This window comes from Cydia strobilella, chromosome 8 (genome assembly GCF_947568885.1).
Source record: "Cydia strobilella chromosome 8, ilCydStro3.1, whole genome shotgun sequence".
NCBI classification, from domain to species: Eukaryota; Metazoa; Arthropoda; class Insecta; order Lepidoptera; family Tortricidae; genus Cydia; species Cydia strobilella.
In genome coordinates, this window is record NC_086048.1 from 4,094,208 (window position 1) to 4,110,327 (window position 16,120).

The 16,120-nt window shown below is 37.3% G+C and overlaps 1 protein-coding gene across 1 annotated transcript in view; it reads left to right on the forward strand.

Annotated features, from left to right (window-relative positions):
• The first annotated feature begins 5,509 nt into the window (after positions 1 to 5,509).
• The window catches only part of LOC134743379 (xaa-Pro aminopeptidase 1), a 54,663-nt gene continuing 44,052 nt past the window's right edge, over positions 5,510 to 16,120 (forward strand). The window contains exon 1 of the mRNA XM_063676771.1: positions 5,510 to 5,555. Coding sequence (XP_063532841.1) covers positions 5,510 to 5,555 — 46 coding nt within the window. The remainder of the gene's footprint in view (positions 5,556 to 16,120) is intronic.

The window sequence follows — 16,120 nt, forward strand, 5'->3', positions numbered from 1 at the left end:
GGGCTTGATTTATTTATTTAAGTTATTTTTACATACTTATTATATTTATTTTATTTATGAATATACCAGATCTCGTGCTTAAGAACTTTGAGATTGTTTATTTTTTCATAATAATTCGATATTATATACCAAACATATCTGTGAATTACATTTAATTAATATATTGGTAGATGAATTAATGTAAAATGTAGCCTTCGGCCTAAATGAGGCTTGGTTGGACCCAAGCCGTTGCGTCCAGAGTCTATCGACAACTCGGTGACTCTATATAGTTGTTAACATTATTTTCAATTCATTATGCATGTTTTTTCTATTTACTTATTATTTAAATATAATACTATTTTCTGAGCAGTCTTTAAAACAAGAAAAAGAGTAATTATGTTTTCAAGTAGCATTAGTAGCAATTTAATTTTGTTTTCTCGGCCTTTAATATAGGTAGGTATGTAGGTTTATCAAAGCTGGTGTGGATGAAATGAACTAACCGATTAAGTGATATAATTTTAAGAGTTAAGTTTTGAGCAACCTTTACAGATAAGCATTCTGATTTCTGATGTACAGTCGAGTTCATAAATATGTATACATTTCTTCACTTTAATCCATTGCAATAAGGTGAAAAAATGTATACATATTTATGAATTCGACTGTACACACACAAAAACATTTTGTAGTTCATACACACTAGCTTTGTCGAATCAGATTGCATTGTCAAAAAAATCGTATAAAACATTAAAATTGGTGTTTAGTTAATACCTTTGTATGTATGTTAAACTAAAATTATACGGAGCGCGGGAGTTCCGCTTAAGTCAAAATACTGTTTATGATCTTATAATATTTTTACTGTCCTACAAATATTGAGTTATAAGGAAAGTTATATGTTTTTAATATATTTTTCTGCACCTGTTAACATAGCATGTCCAATGTTTGTCCATCATTGTTAATTTAGTTACATTATTAGTGCATTTTCTTTCTCTAAATGTTTATGCTATAATAATACTTAATGCAAATTAATTATATAAAATATTTGATAAAGGTTTGTAAGGTATGTACTCACAGAGATACAGACAACTAGGTAACATGTGTATAATATGTATATAATAGTCTTAGACGGAATCTTAGGTATAGACGTTTGGTGTTTAGGTGTACTGTTGGTATTTTTTAACTTAAAACGAATGTGTGCGAATGTGAGTGTATATTTTGTTTATTTATTTAATTTTAATAAATTCTATGTATTTTCTGCTAGATTTTGCTTTACTGTTCCTTTCTTTATTTATGTAGAAGCAAACCATGTAGGTACCTATATCTACGGGTATAATTACTTGGAACCTCAAAAGTGTAACATTTTCTTTTAATTCCTTAACTTTGTCTTCATAATAATGATACTATGTGAAATTATACTTGTCTTATAACATAAAAGGGCTTATCCGAAAATGTCAGATGCGAAATAGTCATACTTATTACCAGTCCAAGGACATTCACCTAACGCAGCGTACTACGTAGGCGAACAACACGCGGACGCGAAGCGAAGCGATGCGGCGCGGGGTGAATTAATCCTTTGATACCTATAAAAGTGTCCTACGTGGGCGATCTCGTTGCGAACGCGAACGCCGTGGGCCCGCCGCGCCGCGCCGCTTCGCTTCGCGTTCGCGAGTTCTTCGCTTACGCAAGACGCTGCGTTATAAATATAAAGTTTTGTAATTTCACCCAAACTTTAAATACCTATCCAATTTTTGTTGTATTTACTTATTTTCGGATCAAGTCCGTCTGTAACCGCTTTTATGTACATATTTTGTATTTGCATTATTCGTCTCGCCCGAACTGGAATGCTTGTTTGGGGTCGGGGTGTCTCGGTCATTTTCTCGTCGCTGAGTTTAGACCTTTAGACTAGACATTGCCAGCGCTCGGTCGAGATCGTTGACTGGCCACGGGTCGCGTACGTTACGCTATTTTTTTAAACTTGTGATAAAGCTAAGAAGCCGATATTTGACATGATAACGTTTGATAACAGCTTTAACGGTACATAATACAGATTTCGGTTATAAGGTAGCTGCCATACGCGTCACGTTCCTGACAAACTAGACCTTTTTGTGGAATGTACCTACAGGTAAAACTCAAGGCATTTGAGCGAAATTGATGGTCAAGTATTTAATGTCAAACATATTTAGAAGGATATTCAGTCCCAAAATGCGTATAATAGGTACGGCGATCATTTGAGGCAAATAATGCAATGCAAAATGTAACACAGTACTGTTCTGTACGGAATGAATATACTGCCTCTTATCGTGTAATTTATGTAGGTATGAAGTTGTAGTGTTTAAAATAATATTGTACATTTTCGGTTATTAATAAAAACATGTTTACAATTTATATCGTTTTATTATCGTTCCTCGGTTAAATCTGGCCAAGACGAGACAAAGGCAAAAGGCAGTGCATATCTTTTCTCTGCACGTTTCGCCGTATTTTCGAACCCTCGTAGCTTCATCTTGGATAATGCTAGAGAGCTGTAATTTTTTGTATACTATGTACTCAGTAGACTTATCAAAAACCCCAAGTTTTATTAAGCTACCTATTATACTTAAAATTGTATAGTACCTTAATTTTCACTGTCCGAAACACATGAAATTCGCGTCATAGAAAATACAGACAACTTCCTGAAGTCTTAGAAGGTTGAAATTTGGCATGTAGGGATGGGTCTGAATGCAGACACATATGGTGACCAGAAATCTGTAACTTTCGCCCTAAAATGGGGGTACCTAAAAATACCTCTAAACCTAAAAACATTGGTTCCTGAAGTCCTAGAATCGTGAAATTTTGTGTGGTAGCAGTGATCGGAATGCTAATACAAAAACAACAATAAAAAAGACCAAAAAGTTTTCGAAGTGCAGATTTGAACCTGGTTCACGTAAACCAGCCAAATAGCGCCCTTTATATTGGCACTGTTTCTTGTCGTAAACTTTTCAAAACCTTTCTTCCATGGAGACTAAGCAGGAGGTAGAAGTTGTAATTTGTACGTTTTTTTATTTAAATAAGGTACTTTAAGTTTTAATAAAACGTTGTTTCTAGTAAGTAGCCTTGCTTTTTATTGTCTCACATAAAGTGAGAAAAGTATAGTATTCTCCTTTGGGATAAAGCTGTTTTCGTCTTGGGCGAGCTTGAATCCCTCGCTGCACTCAGGACTCCGTTTTAATTCCCTCGCTTCGCTCAGGAATTAACTCGAAACTCGTAACAGTACTTTATCCCCTCGGTATATATTATAATCTACTATTATTGCAAAACTTGAAAAAAGGAAACCTATATATAAACCTAGTCAATAACGAAACAACATTGAAAATAACATTGTGTCAATAACGTAGGTACTAAAAAATCATGGACAATGGAAAATATTTGGAAAACTGTGGAAAAACATTTTTACTTTTTGTATGGACAAGTAGGTATGTAGTATTCTTCCCTCTTAACTTATTAATTAATTAGTGCTAACAACACCGTAGATAAATATCTATGGACACAGTTATCGTTTTCAATTCATATATCGTCAAACACCGAATGCCAAAAGGCGAAAACGCTTTTCATTATATTATCTGTCTGCTTCATCAATCTGTCCGTTATTTATCAACCATCACGCGAAACGTCATAAATGCTCAAGATAGCTGACTTACAAGCTTTCTTTTTCCTCTAGGGTAGTTCAGCCTTTAAAAGGGACGCGAAAACATCGTAAGTGCCAAAAATAATTTAGTTCCAAGGGTCTTTTTTCCTCTGAGGTAGTCCGGCCTATAAAGGGGAGGAAAGGTAACGAAGGCCATAACCAGCCAAATGCCGCGGCGATTGTCTCGGGCTAACATTTGCTGCCATCCAATTAGGGCGAGGCCTTGGCTCGGTGGCGGATAGATATGACATTATGGAATGACTTTATTAATTTGTGTTGCAGTCGTAGTCGTAGTGATTTATGAGAGTAGTGAAGATGGTTAATAACTGGGAAAATAACTAAAAGTAGGTATACCTACAGGATTTGTACGCAGTCGAATGCTGATAGTGATTCTGCGGCGCTCCTCTACAATGCGGAGTCGGCATTCGTTGGCGGTTTTAGACGGTAGTCCTACCACTGGTTAGTCCGTCATCCCTCCTGGCTCCCCCGGGCCCGGTGGCATGCATAAACACATTTCCCCAACGTTAAAAAAAAAAGGTACCTACAGGATTTGCCTCAAATCAATGATAAATCTATTAGGACTTGTAGGAAGGGAGGAACGTAAGTCGGTAACGTAGTGGCACCGGTAACCGACAGGAAACCAGTAACCGACCCTTCCATTATTTATCCAAGAAAATAAGGGTAAATGTGGATTGTGAAAGTATTGGGAAATCAGTTTCCTAATACCCTCATTTTCTTGGATAAAAAATAGGTGTCGGTCAAAGGCTCCATGTCGGTCTCTGGTGCCACTACGTCACTATACTTACCTATTAATATTTAATATTTGTAATGGTAAATCAATAATAACTTAATTAATTCGTAACGAACTACATACTTAGTTTACAGGGACATTGCTATAGGGAACTTAATTAATTTAAAAAAAACATGTAAAAATTGTCACCACAAATGGGTAGAGCCGGTAACCATGGCCCTGGTAGATAAATCCCGTGTAATAATTCTCAGGAAAGCAAACATCGTTCCAATCAGCGGAGTGAAGACAATTTTCTTTACGTGCCGGGACGCTCCCTGTCCCCATTTCGCGCACCACTGCCAAAGGGTGGTGGGGTTGGTACTGCTAGGGTTGACCGCTACTTACATTTTTTCTTGTATCAAACAGAAGTAATAGTTATTTGATTTGCGGGGGCAAAGTTGTTGTTTGTTGGTTTGTTGTGCTATTGATAGTATTGATACTAGCGAAGATTACAAAATTTAAGAGTGGAATTTTTAGCGTTGCAAGGGTTTCAAGGCACGAGGGTTAAACAAACATTGCTACAGAGTGAAACACAAAATGTTTCACTACACCAAGGCGAGGTAAATACTAACGGTAAAACATTAAAAATCAAATGCAAATGAACATTTTAAATATTTATCATTCTAAATCATCACTTAAATGATGAACAAGTCAAAATTTGCATTAAATTACTTTGCCGCTCTTGTAGATAAAATGTAACTTATCTCGAAGAACAAATTATAACTAAAGAATGCCTTTACGAGCTGGTGTGGTGACTACTGCTCCGCACATGCATTGCACACAATATGGTAACTTTGATTGTCAAAGGTTCTCTTTTTTCTTACACTGTACGCCTGTTACCAACTCTTTTTATCAATAACTCCCCGTAGACAACCCTAGCGATGGAACTGAAGCGTCCCTGCTGAAACGCCATCCGCGCTCACTTTCAAACCACCACCTCCGGGCTTCGCACCATTCCCAACAAAATTAAATCCACTTGTTTATCCCGCTCTAACTCATAACGTTAGTGACCTCGTTGACTTTAGGTATAGTTTGGATAACGATGACCGAGTGATTCAGTTTAACGTGGCGATCAACGCGAGATGCATCTCTGGAAGATACATCTTTTGTTCACCATCTGCCTGGCAGGTAAGTGGTTTAAAATTGTCTTGCGTATTTAGGAGTTTATGGTACTTTCTTGATCCTCTGGTCATCCTACGAGTCAATCAAGCGACCTTAGTTTATAGAAAACCACCAGAAAACTTAAGTCACACGAACCCGCAGCCAAGATGCCGCTCCCATACAATCGAAACTTGCTTAAATTACTTGAAACTGCGCGGCTATGTTCCTGTGACTTTTCGAACAGCTTTTGTCGCTAAACGTTTTTTTACATGGCTAATTTGACCTCGTAATAAATGAACCCCTCAACTGGGTGGCACTTCGAAATATCAAAATCCTCTAACTCATTCGTTTATATTTTCTATCGACGGCACTTTTCTGCCGACGCCATATCGCGACGATGGGAGTTGAGAGAGATAATTCCAACGACTCTGAAATGAAGAATGCCGGCAAAAGCATAAAAATGCGGTCGATGCATTTTTTTTAATTGTTTACTTGGTGTCAAAACGTAACTCGATCGTATTAACATACTCGTACTTTACGACTTTCTAATCCCTATGGATTAGATAAATGTTTCCAAGAATTGACTTATTATTAATGTGTAATATTGTTAGTAACTGAAAAACGCAATATTAGGTCCTTAATACCAATAAGATTATGAACCAAAACCTACATCACTTATCAGTTTCACTGATTTACAGGCGTATTCAGATTTTAAGTCGCTGTCAAATGCCAAATAGAGTTCTCATAAATACATGGTGCTGTACTGTATAGCGCCATCTACACGAGCTGTCAAATTCAAGGCACGAATTTGTCTCAGACTACACATACTACATATTATCAATGAATCTTTGCTAATAGTATCCAACTATCCATACGCCGCTGTAAGCTTTTGAGGGAGTGTCACTATGAACGTCATATTTTTATAAATAGAAATTTGACATTTGTGTTTGCACATTCCATGTAGAGTTATCTTGGTCCGAGTCTACCTTCTCACCTAGCCTAGCGACACCTAGCCGCGGGGATTGAAAGCATCGTCGTGATCGTCGGCAACAAACCATTTATTCGCATTAATCGAGATTGGAATGAAACTCTTTAACACTATCATTTGTATACCCTGACAAATATGGTCCCTTGAAATCGAAAATTTAAGATAAATAGGCTGTCAGCCTGTCACTGAACCGAAGCGCTGGTGCCCTAGCGGTGTGAACATGCGAGAAGCGCTGGTGGCCTAGCGGTAAGAACGTGTGAGAAACGCTGGTGGCCTAGCGGTAAGAACGTGTGAGAAACGCTGGTGGCCTAGCGGTAAGAACGTGTGAGAAACGCTGGTGGCCTAGCGGTAAGAACGTGTGAGAAACGCTGGTGGCCTAGCGGTAAGAGCGTGCAAGAAGCGCTGGTGGCCTAGCGGTAAGAGCATGCAAGAAGCGCTGGTGGCTTAGCGGTAAGAGCGTGCAAGAAGCGCTGGTGGCCTTGCGGTAAGAGCGTGCAAGAAGCGCTGGTGGCCTATCGGTAAGAACGTGTGAGAAACGCTGGTGCCCTAGCGGTAAGAGCGTGGAAGAAGCGCTGGTGACCTAGCGGTAAGAACATATGAGAAACGCTGGTGCCCTAGCGGTAAGAGCGTGCAAGAAGCGCTGGTGGCCTAGCGGTAAGAGCGTGCGACTTACAATAAGGAGGACGCGGGTTCAAACCCCGGCTTGTACCAATGAGTTTTTCGGAACTTAAATTATGTACGGAATAATCATTTGATATTTACCATTACCAGTCGCTGCAGTAAAGGAAAACATCGTGAGGAAACCGGACTAATCCCAATGAGGCCTAGTTTACCCTCTGGGTTGGAAGGTCAGATGGCAGTCGCTTTCGTAAAAACAAGTGCCTACGTCAATTCTTGGGATTAGTTGCCAAGCGGACCCCAGGCTTCCATGAGCGGTGGCAAAAAGCCGGGACAATGCGAGGAAGATGATGATGAGGCTGTCACTGAACCAGTGATGATTTAGTCATCCCGAGTCCCGTCTGCAGATGTACTGAATAATTCCTTTACCATCGTATTTTCACGGAAACGCACGAAAGTGTTATGCTATGATTGCTATGTCAGTCAGTGTCAGTAAAAATTCTGAGGTCGACTGAAGTATCATGACAAATCCTAACGTTTCCGAGAAAACACGATGGCAAAGGATTGTTCACTGCGTCTTGTCCAATCTATAATGATCACTGATCAGTCATAATGGAAAATAATTGGATTTCCGATTGATTTTCAAAATAGCGAAGTCGTCTAGAATATTATTTGGTTTTTTGCTCATTAAAAGTGTCATAATTTTGATAGTTTAGCCAACTAACCTGGAAGTGTGCAGCTAATGAAGAATTGGTCTTGAAACGCGTTTAACCAATCTTTAGTAAACACCCGGCAATCCATCGTGGCTATTTGTAAAGTTTATCACTTAACTAAAAGCAACTACCGAACAAAGTCAGTCAAAGTCAAGGACATTTTTGATATTCGTGAAATCATCATGAATTTGATGAAAGCAATTAAAATAAGAAGAATAGGCTTAATAGACAATAGTTTTTAACTACCTAAAGTTAATATTTTTAGGTCTATGAAAGCTCTATATTATTTTAACTGATTGTAACTTACCACTCAACGGCTACTAAGTTTATATAGTTAATTACTCCGATTAGGTACCTACATAGTTCCAATGGGCCCGGTATTTCATAGTTTTTTTTTAAGTATCAAATATAACACCTTTTTTAAGCTTTCACTGGGCTTTCAGTGATGTAAACGAGTAATAGAGAGAAATAAAGCTGAGCGGGGTCGGACGCGCGCTTTTGGGTCACTTCCGATGGCTCATTTGCACCGAACAGGTCTACATAATGAAAGGAAATCGTATCGATCCCTATGCAGGCTGTTTTTACGTATAACGCCTACATAACTAGATCTGTAAAAACACTATAGTTACAATGTTTTTTAAGGTAGATATCTCGATCTGTATACAGACTGGTTTTAAATAAATGCTCGCAAAATCCGACGTAAAATTCTGTATATTATAAATAGATCAATACAATTTTCTGGCGAGTATGGCTCCATACTGTGTGGTGAAAAAAAATGTCTCGTGCATTGAAGGAGCATTCCAGAAAAGCGTTGTTGGGTACGTGACGCTATTCATTTAACACTTCTGATAACGCTACAGAAGCCGATATTTGACATGATATCGTTTGATAACAGCTTTAAATTCAACCAATCCAACCAAATAAGTCCCTAAAACCAACGCCAAGACTTAAAAGGCTAAGAACAGCCCAATAAGCCCTTTATATATAGTACAGATTTTTTCAGGTTATTATATGGTAACTGCCATACGCATCACCGACAAAATTAAAAATTAAATTAACGTTTATTTCGAGCTCACGGCTCATAAAATGTTAGTACTTACAATAAAACTTAAAAACTATGTTAGTGACAATAAATATCTTAACTAAATTTACAATTACACACAGCAGACCTTTTTCTGGAATGCCCCTGAAGTTGAGATCTAATCCTTGGTCGTATTTGTCTCAGTGGTGGATTAGCCACGTGCAAAAGTAGCAAATGACACGTGCCATGCGCGTTTTGGGTGTCCCGCGCCTACGCATTGTGGCCGTAAAAAAACCTAAGTTATACTTCTTTCACTTCGTCCGACAAAATTAAAACGATCCATGGGCCCCATGATTTGCTTGGGCTATGGATGATATAGAAAAGGATGCCAATCTCTTATGGCAGAATTGTTGCAAAAGTGACCGCTTTCAGCTTTAAATAATAGTTCCTAATCTCTCCGGTAGCGCTAGTTAGGCTCTGGGACATGAGTATAACATGAACCAACAAATAACCCGACCAATTTACGTAGGTTTTTTTTGGTAGTATCGGTGTATGGTGGCGCCGCCTAATTACTGTTTTTTGATGGACACTTTTCATACATAGAGATTTGGCTCCTTTATATAGTCTCCATGGCTTGGGCTTAATCCGACACGGATTTGTCTACGTGACAGCACTGACAGCGTAATAGATAGTGTCCGTCTTTTGCAATCGCGTGGTGTTAAAAAGTGACACTCATTTTATCGCGTAATCGATAATTCACCTGCAGTGAAATGGATGAAATGAAATGTAAAGTTACATTACTGTATTAGTTAGTATTAGATGATTGCGCAGTTTTGTAGGAAGATTATCGTTTTTTAGGGTTCTGTACCTCAAAAGGAACGCTTATAGGATCACTCGTGCGTCTGTCTATACGTCCGTCTGTCACAGCCTATTTTCTCAGAAACTACTGGACCAATTAAGTTGAAATTCGGCCCTAACGTAAACAATTGAATTGTAAACACGAAGGCCACTTTTGGGGTTAATGGGAAAATTAAAAAAATAAAGTATTTCATTTCATTCCATTTATTTCGTTATGAAGTCATGTACATAGTAAATTAAGCGGTTATTCAGTAAAATACAAGTCAGGCCATGACACCCTGTAAGCTTTAACTTAAAAACTAAACTATACAAGATACAAGTCTTCCCATTTATAAATAACAATTAATAATACATTACAAAAAAAATGTTATAAACTATCGTCATTAAGAAAATCCTTAACCGAATAATAACATTTATGTAGCAATACATTTTCTAATTTGTTTTTAAACACTGCGTTGCGAGTTTCTAGCTTAATATAGATACTGGACAGATTTTTTAAATGACGTATCGGTAGATTCCTCTTGCCCTTCACAACCTGTTTACACTTATTTTATTAAAGAAAAATCAATACAGCTGCCTTGAGAGGACGCCGAATATTAAGTCATATTTTTTCTTCTAGTACCTAAACTATTAAACGAATTACTATACAATAGACTCAATAGATACATAGTTGCTACACGAGTACTATGCAATACTACTAAAACCTCCCGGGCCAGTGTTTCCCCCTTGGTCATAAAAAAAGGACCACTAAATTGTCATTTGCGTAGTCTATAAAGTGACCGATTTCCGAACGCAATAAAAATTTGTGTCAAAACAAATTTCTGTGACGTTTTAGTTGTCAAATTCAAATTGCTAGAAAATGGTTATTTGTGTGCGTTTCTCCCGCTATAAATTGCTGACTTACGGAAAAAAATACGGTAAGTGATATGTGTTGTAATTTCTTGGTTTCATATAGGATAATTTATGTATAGAATGTCACAACTTATCCCAGTTATTGTTTTTGGGTAGAATATTCGCTATGACCTTCTCTCCCCGTTTAGCATCAAGACAAATGGTCTGTATGTGGTCACTGCTCTGCAGGGTATTCACATGAGATTGAAGGTTTAGACCAGGTTTAGACTATACTATTAATTCAATTCAATTTCAATTTATTTATTTACAAGACATGAACCGTGTTTTCTTTCATTGGAAAAACTAGCATAATATAAGTAAGTAACTTTTATTTTCGGACCTCATTTCACAGTGTTCTAGTATAAAAAGGAATAATTTTATAACTTGTACTGTGGTTTTATTATGTCAACGATTACGTGTAGTAGTCCTCTATGTATGGCACATGTAGGGCTATCGGGGTAATGGCCACATACATAGTAATTACATACCACATAGTCAAAAGTAAAAAAAGTGTCAGCCTGTTTAAGGGATATCTGATAATTCGATCCTTCCTCTGATCAGTGTGCATTGACATTTTGACGGCAGGTAAACTATAAAATAATTGAACCGGTTAAAATGTCGACCGAGCCGTTGAAGGTTCTCACCATACAGCCAACGCGTACGAGACGATCGACCCAGGGATAAGAAAGGGACAGCGAAGGCATCCCGGGCTGAGCGTGAGAAAAACGGGACGCCGCGGTTCCTTGGTCATTAGGGAAACAGGGATAACCAGGAGGTGTGAGGAATGTAAGGATTCTCTTTTCTTAAGCGTGTTCGGATTCAAGGTCCTTGATGCAATTGTTACGGTGTTCTCTCTCGTACATACCTACGTACGAGAGAGAACACAGAAAAGAGTGAGAGAAAAAGAGATGTAACTAGTCATGTAGTGCAAATTCGAAGATGCATATTCGGGCCAAGATAGGTCTTTGATGATATACTGAACCCCCAAACCCCCCGCTCCAAGGCTGAACTTTGCACACTGCAAAATCACACACCGCACATTATAAAGCCAGTCATAATCATAACGCGGCGCGCCCGCGGTGGCGCCCGGCGCTCCCCTGACATTTATCCGTAGCACATAAAAAGAAACACCCACCAGGGCAGCATAGCTGCCGAGGCGCTATAGCCGCGCCCTGGAAGACGGCCTACTGACCTGCATTGGTGCAACCCTTGTCATTTTTTCTGCACACGCAATGCAATTTTACACATAGAGAACACAATAATTATACCTACTACTGCATTTGAAGGGTTCACGGAAAGAACATGTCTAGTCACTTTAGTAACATTTTGAGTAATCGCAGTTTTAAAATTTGGTAAAATGTCAAAATGTATGGTAATTCCGTGACCAGGTCTTTTTTAACTAAAAATAAGTTTTTGGCAAAAATTTCATTTTTGGTACAAGCTTTTATCGCTGACTGTACTTTTCTTTCCATGGGCAACTAATACTCATCGAGACAATTCTAAAAACTCCAAACACAATTAGTTGCGTTGTTTTATCACAGAGTTCCTATGACCACCTCCTGTCTCCATCATAGATCAGCTCCATGGTACCATAATATTGCATTGTCACCCGATTTACATATCTATGCAATTTTTCAGCTTCATCGGAAACCGGGAAGTGGGTCAAATTTAACTTGCAAGATTTGACCCTTACAAACATGTTACATACCTATATAGGTAGATACATACTTACATAGGTACATTGCAAGTTAAATAAAAGCTTGTAAAAAAGTTGTGTTACATATTATACAGTGGTATCAAAAGAAAGATTTAGATTTATTTATTTCAGGATAAAAATTACACTATAAATTTGCATCCATGGCAAAATTATGCTTATCTTATCATGATCGTCAAACATTACATACTAAAAAATATACGAGTATATATATATTTTTTTTATAATTTTAATTATAATTTAAAATAATTTACTGATATAACTAATAGTTCATTAAGAGCTCTACATTTTGAGATGAAAATCTCATTTTCCGTAAAAAGTGACTAAACATGTTCTTTCCGTATACCTACCCTTCATTTATGTACACACATATCTGACATATTATAAACCCTATATGATATGATGCATTCAAAAACCGCAAATTACGGCCAGCATAACGACAAACTTTATTGTTAAAACTAATTTTTTTATCTGTGAAAATGTTGTGATTGCGTAACAATAGCATTAGATATGGATTTAATAATGACATTCAAATTTGGAACTTCTCTAAAAAACAAAGGATTTTGATTTGATTTCATTTTGACGTTTTATTCGAAATGAAATTTTAAATGCAAGCAGTGTGAATAATGTGATCAAATGCCGCAATGGCGGTCGTAATATGCGGTTCCTGAACAAATCAAAGAGAGCTTATAATATTTATGTGTGTAGATAAAGCAGTGTATAAACTGTAGCAAGTGTGTAACTGTACCTACACATAATTAGGCATTAAAACACACGTGTGTTGTTTTTATGAAACGAGCTAAAAGCGAGTTTCGTATTTTAAATATTTTAATGCCTTTCATTATTAGCAGTCACATTAAACGAGCAATTTTTGTATATATCCATATGATCCATATCCATACTCTGTCTGTCTGTCAGTGTCTGTCTGTCTGTTACCTCTTTACGCTTAAACCGATGAACCGATTTAGTTGAAATTTGGTATACAGATAGTTAGAGTACCGGGAATATACATAGGATACTTTTTATACCAGAAGTCACCCCTCAAGAGGGTGAAAGGGGGGGTGAACAGTTGAATGGGGACTAAATAACCGCTGAACCGATTTAGATGAAACTTGGTATGGGAATAGTTTGAGCTGTGGGGAAAGATATAGAATAATTTTTATCCCCGAAATCATCCCTTAAAGGTATAAAAAATGAGGTGGAAATTTATAGAGTGGACCAATTTGGAGGTGAAAAAAGAATGGATTTAAAAGCAGATTTGTTTAAAAATTAAGGTACCCAAATTACTAATTCCACGCAGACGAAGCCGCGGGCAAAAGCTAGTATTTTTTAATATTTCGATGATCTCGGAAACGGCTCAATTTCGATGAAATTTGCTATATTTCGTTTTCGGGGGTAAGAATAGATCTAGCTAGGTCTTATCGCTGAGAAAACGCGCGATTTTGAGTTTTTATATGTTTTCCGAGCAAAGCTCGGCTCGGTGTCCCAGATAATCAGATGTAACGTTTATCAACCAAAAGGTACCACATTGTCGCTTGTCGATAAGGTTGATATCTAATTGAAGCTATATGGAAATTTGGAAATAGCACCTTACTGACAAGCGACAATAAGTACCCTTTTGGTTTAAAATGGCACAGATATTCAAGTACTACAACTTAACTTCGTACTTTTTATAAAGCTTCTCTTTGAAATAATGTCTACATTAGAAACCTGACAAAATGACAGAACAGATTTACCAAGCAAGAGTGATGATGTCAAGCGGTCAGTCAGGCAAAGGTAACGGGGTCAGGGGTGGGGACCCCTCCCGGAGGGGGGTGACAAATGATGCCCGTTGTCTTTATAGCTGAAGGGAGTGAAGGGCTATAGATACCTGAGGTTCGCAGCGGTGTTCTGTTTTAATACTGATTTGGCAATGTCACGTTTTTGGTTGTTGTCTACTTCAACACGAAATGTACGTTGTATGTGATGGACTGTTCGCAGGCCATTTAATTTGATAGAGTCTTACCAAGCTAATTCTGCATGGCATTTGAAATAACAGAGTGGCGATGGCATCATTAATGTCAAATTTCTATCAAAATATGCCGTTTACAATGACACTCCCTCACTTTGTTCAGTTCATGTCAGTGCAAAGTTAGCTTTGACGGATTTCAAAAACTTCAAAACACTAACGTGACTACTGTCGCTAAAATGGCTATATAGAGATAGATATTTGAGATTTTTCATTTTTCCACATTTTTCTAAGCAATTAAAACGTATAGTATCCCAAAAAAGTAGGTATGTTTGATTTTACTCGCGATAAACACAATTTCTGGATTGCGGGAAAAAACTTGATAACAACATCAATCGTCTTGCCTGACGTTAAACCTTATTATTATCTTTTCCCCTCACTAGCTCGGAAAGCCGTCTTTTATCCTTTAAAACAAGCGGGGAAAAACGCATTTTATGCACTAGTGGGGAAAGTAATTTGACCTTGAATGGAGCGTGTTTAAGTAGTTTGACAGATAACAAAACGTAAAACGCTCATAATAATGGTTCGTTCGATATTAATTATCATTAAATAAATGGTTTGAGAATCTAATAAAAAATACCAAATTTAGCTTTATTTAATAATTTTAAGTCATAAACCTTAAAATTCCATAAGAAACGTTAGATTTTTTATAATGTTAAATATAATTCTGAACGCACAAGTTGAGACGATGCAATTTCAAAACGCATCGTTGACATTTCATACGTCAGGTCAGAACAGAAATGTCAACATTGTCAACAAATTTTTTACTTAAAAACAATTCTCACCGACTCACGTAAAAATCAGAATTTCCAGTGTTTTCTGTTATAATATCGTACAAAATAAGTGATTCCAGTGATGAAGATGATCTAACGCCTGTGGATGTTGCACTTTCCTCGCTATAGTGAGAGGAAAAGTTTTGTGTTACACACGGGTGCAAATGTATTTTACTTCTCGTGTGTTGAAACACTTGCTACGCTCAGGATTCTATTTTAGAACCACTCGCTTCGCTCGTGGTTCAACTATAGAATCCTTTCGCTTGCTCGTGTTTCAATTCCACACTCGCGGGTAAAATACAACTTTGCACCCTTGTATAACAAATAACTATTTCACCTCAGCAGCTCGAACAAGCCTACTTTCGTCACTCCCTGGAGTGAGGAAAGTGCGAGTTTCCTCACTCCAGGGAGTGAAGCATGTGCAACTTTCCTCACTCCAGGGAGTGAAACAAAGTAGCTTTTTAATTTAGTGAAGGCCATGAACTGCCACTTCATACTTTTATCACATTTTTTTTAATGATATTTTAATTAATTACATACATATGATATTTTTTTTATGATACTTTAATTACATTCAAATGTACATAATTAGGCATAAAACGTGTGATCCTTTTTTGAAACTCATTTGACTCATTTTATTCGTTGCATAAAACCCACACGTATTTTAATGCCTCTCGTTATGTAGCAGTCATATAAACTACCTATTAGTATTTTATCAATTTGTTTTACGGAACCTACACATTTGTAAATATATTAAATACACTAAATAAAATGCGATATCCAGGCGGCAAGTTATGTTTGGTCCAAGCGATAAATGAAAATGTTGACCAAAACATGCATTATAGTAGATTGTTAACCAAGAGATGAAATGATGATTTCACCCGAGTTAAACACTACTTTTCATTTCGAATACGAGGAAAGTAAAATGCATGTGTTTTTAAAAAACATGACTAAGTTTACATTTTTATCGCGAGGTTTTCGTAAGGGGGCTTTCAATTAACAATTAAG